This window comes from Arvicola amphibius, chromosome 1 (genome assembly GCF_903992535.2).
Source record: "Arvicola amphibius chromosome 1, mArvAmp1.2, whole genome shotgun sequence".
Taxonomy (NCBI): domain Eukaryota; kingdom Metazoa; phylum Chordata; class Mammalia; order Rodentia; family Cricetidae; genus Arvicola; species Arvicola amphibius.
In genome coordinates, this window is record NC_052047.1 from 18,557,641 (window position 1) to 18,570,526 (window position 12,886).

The following is a 12,886-nucleotide window of genomic DNA, read 5'->3' on the forward strand; positions in this document are numbered from 1 at the left end:
CATCAGCTAGGACCTTTAAAAGTGTGCATTACTCTCCTACACTTCTCATGCCTTTCTTCCTTCAGGAAAGAATATCTCAAAGTATATCTGCCACTATAATCATACATCAGTTGTGAACCTACTGACCAGCTAAATTTTTTAAATTTATTTAAATACTTAAATGCGCTTAAATGTTCTTTCTTTTTCCACCGAGTCAGGGTTTCTCTGTGTAACAGCTCTGGCTATCCTGGAACTCACTTTGTAGAACAGGCGGGACTAGAACTCATAGAGATCCACCAGCCTCTGTCTCCCAAGTGCTGGAATTGAAGGAGTGAGTCACCACTGCCCGGCTAAACGTTCTTATTCTTGATACAAGTCAATTCTGCTGCCCAGTGTGTCTTACTCCTAACAACATTGACACTGAGGCCAGCTAATTCTTTGTTTCAGTGGTTCTCCAGTTTATCATTGGGTAGCTAGCAATATCCCTGGCCTTTGTCTACTGGGTAGCCATAGACACTCCCCCAGCCTCCACTCTCTTATAATAATACAAAATGTCTCCAGCATTGCCAAATACTAACCACTGCCTTAGTTTATGCCTTAAATACATTACAATTTTTTCACTCTCCGAATGAAGTAGTGAACAAATACTTTTACTACAAGTTTTACAGTTTTTATTTCTACAAATATTTATTGAGCTCCTTTTATGTAATGTGTTCTCTATGGTAGGTTCTAGATACATATTTTTTAAAAAAAGCATAATTTTAATAAAGATTTATTTGTTTGTTTATTTATTTATTATACAGTGTTCTACCTACATGCATCCCTGCAGGCCAGAAGAGGGTACCAGATCTCACTACAGATAATTGTGAGCCATCATGTGGTTGCTGGGAACTGAATTCAGGTCCTCTGGAAGAGCAGCCAGTGTTCTTAAGTTCTGAGCTATCTCTCCAGTCCCTAATTCCTCATCTTTAAAAGTATTTACTGATGAGATGGTGATCTCTAGGAATAGAAGACAAAGGACAAACTCAGCACTTTATTGGTAGAAAGTTAAGATAGTCAAGGTAGCCATGGTCAGCTTGATGAATAATGAACTATACTATTACTATGAATTTGCTGTCAAGACATCACAGTCTAGCTGTCTCTTATGTTTCTAAATTGACAATAATGTACAGACCAGCTTCACAGAAGCAGATGGCTTTGCAAGTGTTGGCCATCTTCATGTCATTGCTTGTGTCTAACACTGTGTATTAGGACTTCTATTGGCTCTGTCTCATAACATTGATATTCAGTCGCACTTTCATATGAATATTTACACGTCATTCGTTGCTTTTTTTAACCTTCACTGAAGTTTAAAACCACATATTTCCTCGGGCAATATAGTAAGGTTGGTCTCTTCTAAAACCAAACCTATAATCCTACCTACCTCACACATCAAGCCATAGTAAGACAAGACAGACACAGAGAACATGGGAGTGGTAGGCACAGAAGGATGAGATGACGATCTACTTGGAGTATATTTCAGGAAATCATATCAGCAGTAAACCCATCCAAATTTCTCCAAGACAGTGAGATTTTTCTTAGTTACTAGTTAATAGAGACATACGTTATAGGGATTTATTTACTATAGCAAGACATATGTATAAGCATTATCAACAACACTGATGAACTCTCCTTGGAACAGGCTGTGGACGACGTACAATTACTCCCTCGGGCGTCAAAATAGTAGGAGGCCAGGATGCTGAGGAAGGAGAATGGCCCTGGCAAGCAAGCCTTCAACAGAATAGTGTCCACCGATGTGGGGCCACTCTGATTAGTAACAACTGGCTTGTCACTGCCGCTCACTGTTTCACAAGGTAAAGTAAGCCGTGTGAAGGGAGCAAAGGCACCCAAGTACTAAGAGCCCAGTAATACCTCCCTGTCAGTGTAATCATGAAACTATGCCTCCAACTGCTCTATGCTCCAGTGAGGCACAGCCTCAAAATTGCTCATTGATTAATCAGTAAAATAGCAAACAGAGTAGTCATCCTATAGAATCTTGTCAAAAGTAGAAATATTGACAATTTTGGACTAGATATAATCATGTGTTGTAGAACCTGGCCTGTGTATTGTGGAACACTTGGCAGCACTCTGTTCCTTAACCACCAGCAATATGTCTCAATATTAGCAACAATAGTGTCTCCAAAACACTGGTAAAGGAGAGTTAGCAAAATGGTCTCAATGACAGAGAGGCCTCAAACTTGCAACTTGCAACCCTCCTGCCTCTGCTTACTAAGTGTTGTGATTACAGAGGTAGACTACCATGCCCAGAAGAAATAATGGCTGCTTAAAGAGTACATGATTGCATTGAGAGATTGACACCTCTCCATCCTCCCTTCTTTTCTCAGTACTAGGGATTGAACTCAGGGTATCGTGCATGCCAGGCAAGCACTGTACCACTGAGCTGGCTAAAAACAAAATTTCACCTGTAACTTGCTCAGCTCTAGTGAAAACCATCCTTACTTATTATAGCACTTTAGTAGAGAGTTTGCAAACATTTCAATAGGGCTACTTTTTAGAAAATAGTGTACAAAATAGCAAATAACGAGTAAAGATGGAAGACAAAAGTATTTTATTTGTTGTGTAAAATGACGAAAAGTTTTAAATGATATAATTTTCATAAATTCTTTGTGTTCACATCCTTCCCACTCTGTATTAAATCTTGTTATTTTGTGCTGACATATTTACCTTCCTAATCCCCTTCAGTATTTTCTATTCCATCCAATAAATAAAATGCACTTAGCCGGGCGGTGGTGGCGCACGCCTTTAATCCCAGCACTCGGGAGGCAGAGGCAGGCGGATCTCTGTGAGTTCGAGGCCAGCCTGGTCTACAAGAGCTAGTTCCAGGACAGGCTCTAAAAAAGCTGCAGAGAAACCCTGTCTCGAAAAACCAAAAAAAGAAAAAAAATGCACTTTCCATAAATTTTCATTTCTCTTCAATTATTTTTAAGCTAAAGTCTCACTACACATAGCTCAAAAGGACCTCAGATTTACTTTGTATCCCGGAGTGGCTTCAAACTCACCACTTTTGCTTCTGTGCCTCAAATGCTGGGCTCATATGCCCAACTGTTGATTATCTTTTAAGGCATATTTTATGGAGTTACTCAAAATGTATACAAACAGCTTCGTTTTTATTTCTTCTTTTATATATAGCTTTTTTGTGAGGGTGGGTATGGGGAGCTTGCCATAATGATGTATACCTTTAATCTCAGCATAAATACAGTAAGCAGAAATAGAAGGATCTCTGTGGGTTCAAGGCCAGTCTCAAACTTGCTTCTACATAGCAAGTTGAGGCCAGTCAGAAATACACAATGAAACCTTGTATCAAAAAAAGTGCTATAGAAATGCAAATGACCAAATTAGTTTTTAAAGGCTAAGTGACTAATTCCTTTAGCTCTAATATATAGAAGTTTTAATAAATAAATCTATTTCCTTTAGGGATGCAAATCCAAAAGGCTGGAAAGTTAGTTTTGGGCTTCTTTTAAATAAACCACAAATACAACGAAATGTCAAGAATATTATAATCCATGAGAACTACAGTTACCCTGCACATGATAATGACATAGCTGTTGTGCATCTGTCTTCGCCAGTATTATTTGCAAGCAACATTCGAAAGGCATGTTTACCTGAAGAGACTCAGAAGTTCCCACCCAACTCAGATGTGGTGGTCACTGGATGGGGAACACTAAAGTCTGACGGTAAGTTCCTCACATCTCTCAATGACAGAATTCCAGTTTTAGGAATCAAAGAGAAATACATTTAGAACTACAACTAAATGTGAAAAATAGTCTCTGTAGATCATTTAAAATAGTATAATGTGCAATGGATTGAAAACTGTGCTCAGTATCATTTATTTAGAAATTATAATTTCATAGAACTGTTTGCCATAATGCCCTTGTAATGGCAGTAATCATAAATTTCTTTTCATTTGCATACATAATTTCCTCTGTGTCATTAATTCACTCAATAAATATTTATCTTTCATTGAGGAGGAAATATTTAAGCAAAACCCACTTATTACATGCATTCCATGACCTTAATTCTATATGGTTAGTACAAAAATAGATTTAAAATGCATTTTTAAAACAGGAAAATAAAGTTAAATGATTTTAAGATTTATAATTACAGTAATAAGCTTAAATAAAAATTTATAAATGATGATGAAATTTTTGCTTCTGACATAGAAATTTTACTTTTACTTTCTAAAACAAACATGGAAATTGTAAAACTTTAAAACATTTAAAAGAAAACAATCCTGTCACAAAAGATATACAAAGTCGTTCTAAATGTGATTGTTTTCAGCAATAGTTTGGTGTGTGGTGTGTTCATAAGGATTTCTTGCTCTAACCTCAATGAGATTTACACTGCCTGAAAAAACAAATATAATTTTAAAATTAAATACTAACTCAGAGAAACTAATATTGAGTTTCTAAAAACGTATTACAATTTGGAGGGCTGGCAACATGGCTCATTGGGTAAAGCACTTGCCTTGAAGCATCAGAACCTGGACTTACTCACAGAACCCACACGGTGGAAAGAGAAAACCTACACTCCAGGGGTGACCTCTGACCTCCACATCCATGCTCATGCATGCACGTGCACACACATATGTTCTCACACAGTAGATATGCAAATGTCAATATGTGATTTTTAAACGCTCTTTTAAAAAATTATACTATATTGTTTCTTCAGGAGAAAGTCCTAATATACTCCAGAAAGGAAGAATGAAGATTATTGATAACAAGACCTGCAATAGTGGAAAGGCATACGGTGGTGTGATAACACCTGGAATGCTGTGTGCTGGGTTCCTGGAGGGCAGTGTTGATGCCTGCCAGGTAATGCCATGATTTTTTTTTCTGATAGCTTTAGATTTTCAATGGACAGTGCAATTTTCTCAATCTTAAAAATATGGGTGGCTAAATTGTCTAACTATAGTGTAAATTGGTATCAGTAAAATAGTATGATTCTAAGCCAGTCGGTTTGTTACTGGAAGCAGTGTATGGAAGTGAAGGAGAGACTCAGCATGAACAATGAATAAGTGAGATACATCTTGGATAACTTTAACTTGACTGGTCTATCTCCAAGAAACTGTCAGCTTAATGTAATACTAATTACTTATGGAGCTTTCACAGCTGATCCCAACATCCTCCTTATTTTATTTACTTGACAACTTCTAAGTGGAATCCCACATAAGAGGCATGATTCTAAGATCATTGAGAATACCCCTTTACTTTAGTTGTGGTAATCTCCTGCAGCATATTTTATTTTGAAACCCATTTCTGATAAGGAGTTTGGGCAAAGAGACAAGGTAGCACTCAAGTAAACTGAGAGAGCAGGGACTTAAACAGAGAGGAATTTTTATCTTGTGCCCATTCTCTGAACTCTAAACTCAGCTACTTTTCCTTATTAATGAATGTGCTTCTAATATCCCTATGCTGTTAATAAGTAATAGTCCTGGAGCTTACAAAATACACAAGTAAAGTAGTCTAGGAAGGCACAACTAGTGATAAACCCAAGAAGAACCTCACTTTACTCAATCACTGTGTAGAAGTTACTTATTGTATTATGTACAGGGATATTGAAATGAGTAAACACATCCCTATACTCTAATAACAAGAAGGCAAGCAAATAAGTATTTATAACACACAACTGTCCTCTCTAATTACAGGTTTTTATCTTTCTAGTTTTCAAACTAACTAAGCCTATTCTTGGAGAGGAAGAAGAGCTTAAATGCCCATTGTACTTAACTGGTTAAGCAGACTTGTGTCTCCTAACCTGCCACAGCCTAAGACCCATGCTTCAGCAGTTGTATTTACTACACCCTTTGTGGCTTCATCTTCTACTTCCCCCACGCCTATGCTAATAATCTTGAATCACAGTGAATCACAGAGTAATCTGCCAACCCTATCAGCTTCTGCACACTAGGTAAAATACTGTCTTCTTGTAAACCCAAGGAATTTAATGCATGTGAATCCTTACCTAATATAACTCTGGTATATCTTATTGAGCTATGTCAAACTTTCATCATATTTTTCTACATATTACACTATGTCTCAATCTTCTTTAGAATATTAGTTTTCTTAATAACCAGAAAAATGAAGAAATCAAAGGAAAACCACCATAATTTCCTTTCTTTGTGATACATTTCTATTTGTACCCAAGTTCATCCTCTTGTTTCAGAAACTTTCTTCAAGTATTAAAAACTAATCACTTGCCTGTTTTCTTCACTGTCTCCTCCAATCTACACAATTATTTGTACTCTCTATTAATGTTAACTTTCATATTTTAAAATTCCACATTCTATTGAATCCTTTTGTATATTCTGTAAATATCAAGTCTGTCATGAAGCCAAATTTTAGAAACTTCCTGTAACTCATATAAATCAATACCAAATGCACCATGTTCTGACTTCACAAAATGGGAAAACAGCCTAAATAAACATTTTTTTCCAAAGAAAAAATACAAATCGGGTTTTGGGAGATAGTTTAACCGCTCAATCATGAAGACCTGAGTTGGTTTTCCCCTGCATCCATGGGGGAGAAAGCCAGACATGGAATTCCATATCAATAATCCTAGCACTGGGAAGAGAGAGAAAGGGGATCCCTAGCTTTACCATTAGGTTGGGTCAGAGAGCTCCAGGTTCTGTAAGAGAGAGACTCTGTTACAAAAATAAGTTGGAAAGTGATCAAGGAAGACACTTGACATCAACTTCTGATCTCTACAAGCACACAAATATACACATGCACACACAAAAAAAACAAACACCTTTTCATTTGAAAAAGTACTCAAAATAAATAATCACAGAAGTGCAAATTAAAAACACAATGAGAAATAACTTTAAGATGATATGAATTATGACTATAATAAAAAGAAAAGATGATCTGTAATGATATAGAGAAAATTACACACTAATAATAAGGAGAGAAAACGGTACAGTCATGATGGAAAACAAACACACCAAATAAAAAAGCCACAGAGAAAGTCAAATACTTCAGGATCTCATGAAATCTTTAAAGACTGACTCACTAAAATAGAATATACTGACGTCTGTTAAGACTGGAGAGATGGTTTAGCATTTAAGAGCGCATACTGCTCTCGCAGAAGAAAGACCAGAGTGAATTTCATTCCCAACCCCAATGTAGAATGGATCACAGCTGCCTCTAACTCCAACTTCAGGGGACTCAAGCTCCCTTCTGGCCTTGACATGCTCTGGTATACACACACATAAACAGAAATAACAATACATCTTTAAACAAATTAATAATAATAATAAATGGTTATCAAGGGTGGGTGGGTGGGTGGGAAAATGGAGGGACACTGCTCAAAATAGAGTACAAATTTTGCTTTAAGAAGATTGTAAGTTTGGGGATCTAATATATAACACAAATACTTTAGAATAGCATATTATCCATTTGAAATATGATGAAAGTAGAATCATAGTATTCTCATATAAGAAAGTAAATATATGATGTAGACAGTTACTTTCCTTAATATAGGGACCAACATTTGCTCAAGAATAAAAAACTATGTCCTATTTTAGTGAAGGGAGAATATACACTCCTTCCTTTTCCCCAAGCATAATAGTTACGTAGGGAAGAGCATGCCTCAATATGGTGATGACTGCATAAGAAGAAATACCTTCAACAACTCCTTAATTAATGTAGCAAGGAGGCCACTAGTCAGTTCCCAGCCACTTAGCCCCAAAAGAATCACACAGAAACTATATTATTTAAATCACTGCTTGGCCCATTAGCTCTAGCTTCTTATCTGCTAATTCTTACACCTTAATTTAACCTATTTCTAGTAATCTGTGTATCGCCACGTAGCTATGGCTTACCAACTACAGTTCCTTTTGGCTCTGATGGGCCTACATGGCTTCTCTTTGACTCTGCCCTTCTTTCTCCTAACATTCAGCCTAGATATCCATGCCTAAGTTCTGCCCTGCTATAGGTCCAAAGCAGCTTTCTTTATTAATCAATGGTAATCACAGCATACAGAGGGAAATCACACATTAAGTTAGTAACTAAGTTGAAACATTTCATACTAATTTTCCACTCTTGTATTGCATTAGTCAACAATATATACTGACATACTAGTCTTTAGAAAATAATGACACAGAAAAATATGTTAGACTAGTACCATTTCAAGTATTGAAATATCCAAAGTGTGGGGTTTCTTTTGTTCTCATTTTTGGGTGTCCTCTTCTAGTACTATAAAAGAAAAACAGATACAATGTCACTAATTTATATTGTTGACTCTTTTTTTTCTCTGCAGGGTGATTCTGGCGGGCCATTGGTTAGTGAAGATTCTAAAGGCATTTGGTTCCTTGCTGGTATTGTAAGCTGGGGAGATGAATGTGCCCTTCCAAACAAGCCTGGTGTCTACACTCGGGTGACATTCTATCGAAACTGGATCACATCCAAAACTGGTCTCTAGTCTGGCTTTTCTTTATAGATCAAAGTTCAAAGGTTATTTGTCTGTTAAGTAAGTTTGCAATCCCAAAATCACATTTCCTTACATATTTCTCTTCTTCTACACATTTAGATAAAAAATTTAAAGGCATGAAATTGGAGAGTTTAGAGTTATTGTATTAAAGTTTGATGAATCTTTAGTGAAAGTATAAACCAAAATATATAATTTTCTCATTTACACATTTTTAGGATGTATATAATTATGGGAGTGAATAAGGTCTTAGTTTATTAAGGAAATACTCTCTGTTACTTTGGAGGGGCAGCTATTAGGGTAATGTGTCACATGAGCATTAGTTATACATGTTTCTGATTGTATCGGTCATCTTCTGCACTGGCCAGTTCGTGGATTCTCCAGGATCAGTGTGTTTGAACACGGAGTTCAGTGCATTGCAGTAATACTGCCCATAAGAGTTACTCAGGAAAATGGATCTATTTTCTTTTTGGTCTCTGCAGCAAGACTAATTCTTCTAATTCTTTCTCATCTTAAATGATTGGAAACAAAATGACAAGCCTATGGAGTTTATTCACAGATCACAGTGTTTACTGCCGTTTCAATCCCTCAGATTTCTCTCAGAAGGTGATTCTCTTGCAATTGTAAGATCATCCATGGGCATATTAGTCTTGTTTCAATAGTTGGCTTTAATTCACAATGCAAATAATGTCACACTTTTTGTTTTCAAACTCTTAAAATTTCTCAATAATGCAAACCAGCAACTAAATAAAGAATATAGAAATTTTTGCTTTCACATCACTCTGATTATTCCCATATGAAAACATTCTAGTGGAGGGTACAGGTAGGTATCTGTAACTGCAATGTTATGTTAACTCTGCTGCTCTATTCCATTGCTCCAAATGACCGCCTAATCTGAGTTCTTTCTCAGATAGGAGTTCATCAATGTCTCTAGGACTTGACATTTTTCTGTTTCGTCAGTAGCAATATACAGCTACCACCATAACTTTCACCATGAGGTGAATTTTCACAATGCCTCCTATAAATTGTATTATAATATTAGTTAATATCTACTGGTTCTTACTACTTTCCAGGCAACTCTCATTTCTTTTACATTGAAATCAACTGACAATTCCAGGGAACTGGTCCCCTTGGTTTTTCAATTTTGTAGATAAGTTAAGTAAAGGATAGAGAGGGCCAACAGTTTTCTGAAGAACGAAGAGCACCTAACTGCCTAAGCTGAGATTCAAACCATACAACTCTGTTTCAGAGCTCACACTTTTAACAGTTTGCTATTTTATATAATATGGTTATAACCTAAATATTTTTTAAAAATTAGAAAACAGAAGTTGGTGAAGAAAATACGATTAACTGATAGTTTAACCAGACTGGGTCTCTAGTATCATATTCTAAGTGTAGAACTTTTAGGAAACATATGAATAAATTGTAGGTTTACTTCATAAATGCTTTTATAGTATTCAACTTATCTTGTTACACATTCCTAAAAATTAGTATTTCTATTATTTGCTGTTTGAAAAAAAAGACATAAACAAAATAAAAGTATATGCATATTGGTCAGGAATGACCTAGCTTGGATTCAGGCATGACACTGATCATGAAGGAAGTGGGGTTCCTGACGACCCCTCAAATTAAACAGAGGAAAATGCAGGAAAAAATAAAAAATAGTTATCTATTAACCCATGCAAAATCTATGTTCTGAATTAATAGAATGTTACTCGGAGCCATATAATGTAATAAAGAATATATTGTGTTTATTAATGTTAAGTTTTAAGTGACACATTTTGCATGTCATGTATATTCTATTCTGTTGGGGAAAAAATCAATACACACTAATGACTTAGACAACCAGTCCTCTCCATCACTTAACTTCTTAATATACACCAAGAGTAGGAACTGCCTATGTTAGAAAAGAATAAAATATTTAATTTTTGACTCAGAAAGCACTTTTAAATGAAGACACATGTATTGTCAGCAAAATTTCAGAGTATGACTTTAAATAAAAGTGATTTAAATGACCCCGCTGCATGATGATACACTGCATAATAATACATTCCCTTTCCTCAATATAAGTAAAAACAGTAATAATGGCTTCTCTCCACCTGGGCACCAGTGTCATAATTACTGGGTCTCCCTTCAGATACAGGAATTTCTGCCATAAAATGTCTCTGGCAGGACTCCATGATGAGAACTCATGTAAGGGAATTAAACTGGAGTTTTTCACAAAAGCTAGCTGAACAGTGAAGACTAACACATACTATCTGAAGCTGTAAAACCCTTGCATTCCCATATAGACATAAGACAAAACTACTTGACACTAGTTGGGCAATGAGTTCTGTGGCTATGAGACCAAAATCTCATACAACAATAAACAATAAAATAAATAGTAAAATTAAGTAAAATTAAAAGCTTCTTTCTGCACAGCAGTCAACAAAATGAAAGGTCAGCCTACAAGATGAAAGAAAACATTTATAAGCATAGATCTGACAAGTATGTAATAACCAAATGTGCAAAGTATACAAGAAAAGAAGACAGCCCTGTACCAAAAGAAACAAGAGCCAATAGCCCAACTTTAAAATACATAAATGCCCTTACTAGACATTTCTTCTGGAAAAGACATATATACATGTGTCCAGCAGCTATATAAAAAGGGTCTCAGTGTCAATAATCATCACAGAAGTGAAAACTAAACCACAGTCATTGTCACCGCACACCTGTTAGGATGACGGCTATTGAAGAGACAAGGAGAAAGAGGACTGTCACTGACAGTATAAACTTATAACACCACCATGAAGAATAACATGAACCTTTATAAACAAATTGCAACTAGAACCATGGGCCCAACAATAATATTAGGAATATATATATATAATTCATATACATATATGTATGTATGTTATTCATATACATATATATATATATATATATGAGATCTCCAAGGGTACCAGGCACCCACATGGTACATAGACATAGATGCGGGTCAAACACCCACACATATAAAATAATGCTTAAAACATAAACATAAAAGAGAATGAACCTATAGCATATTATGCTAAAAGAAATAAATCAGGCCTAATAAAGCAAATATTGAATCATCTGTTGCATGTAGAATCTTTTAAATTGACAGAAATAGAGCTGTGGTGGCTATGAGCTAGAGATTGACAGACATACATATATTAAGTCAATTTTACAGTTTGAATATATACAATCTTTATCAACCAAATAATTAAAAGAACTTTGAAAAACCAAGGGGACTTTGCTACCCTGGCTATAAGAATTACTGTGTTTATTACAGAGGTGAGCACTATCAGGAGGAATGGATGTATGAACCCATTGGAAAGTTTCCAGATTCTTGTACTTGGACTAGGAGGTGGACAGAAGTACATGTAGTAGTCATGGAAACAGGGGAAGTTAATCAGAAAAAAATGTGTAGTCCATGGGAAAAAGGGGGCTGAGCAAAAACAAAAGTGAAATAGTTAAAATGGTACAACTATACAAAGAGTTGGGATTTTATGGCATGTAAAACATCTCTGCTTTCATTTACAATGTGTGTTTTCTTGTACTGTGTTACATGAATATCCAAAGAATACACAAGGTGGTATACAGTTTAGTATCACAATGAGCCACGAGTCACCTTCAGACTCAGGAGAGCCTCTACACTGGTGCCAAGGTGTTGACTGAGGTTTCTATCCTGCCTGGTCTTGCAGTCATTCAGTCCCAAAGAATCACACAGAGGTCTACATCAATGATAAACTGATTGGCGCAGTATCTCAGGCTCTTCCTATTAACTAAGTCTTATAACATATTATCCCGTAATTCTTGTCTATATTGGCCATGTGGCTTGGTACCTTTTTCAGCGAGGCAGTCATATCTTGCTTCCTCTGCTGATGGATCATAACTAGATACCCAAACGTTCCTCTTCCCAGAATTCTCATTGTCCTGCCTTTACTTCCTACCGGGTTGCCCTGCCTCTACTTCCTGCCTGGCTACTAGCCAATCAGCATTTTATTAAAAATAATACAAGTGACAGGATAAAAGACCATTGTCCCATAGTACGAAGGCTCCAGCCAGAGCCAGGGGGACTGGTGTCCAAAAGTCCTGTCTACTGGCTCCCTTGACATGCTGAATCAGCAGCACTAGTGCAAGCTCTCCTGGCCCTCACTATCCTGCCCCACAGATATCATGACAAGTTCTGATACCACTCCCCTTTGTTAGTGATACAGCAAGCTTAAAATGAGCTGAGGGCTCACTGTCCTGTCTGATTCTTCCTTCAGTTTTTACACCTGACACGTTTGTGAAGGCACTCACTTTGTGAGTGCTGTTCTTTGTCACTACCTTTTTGATTATTTGTGCCAGGCTATGGCTTACAGACTCCTTCCACACATGAGTCAATATCTAGTAAGACCAGTTTTGTTACAACCTGCTGTCCTCA

The 12,886-nt window shown here is 36.4% G+C and overlaps 1 protein-coding gene across 1 annotated transcript in view; it reads left to right on the top strand.

The window, feature by feature from the left end:
• LOC119805519 (transmembrane protease serine 11C) overlaps positions 1-8,451 on the top strand; it is a 50,604-nt gene extending 42,153 nt beyond the window's left edge. The window contains exons 7-10 of the mRNA XM_038317474.1: positions 1,661-1,832; positions 3,454-3,713; positions 4,708-4,850; positions 8,290-8,451. Coding sequence (XP_038173402.1) covers positions 1,661-1,832; positions 3,454-3,713; positions 4,708-4,850; positions 8,290-8,451 — 737 coding nt within the window. The remainder of the gene's footprint in view (positions 1-1,660; positions 1,833-3,453; positions 3,714-4,707; positions 4,851-8,289) is intronic.
• Positions 8,452-12,886: the final 4,435 nt, after the last annotated feature.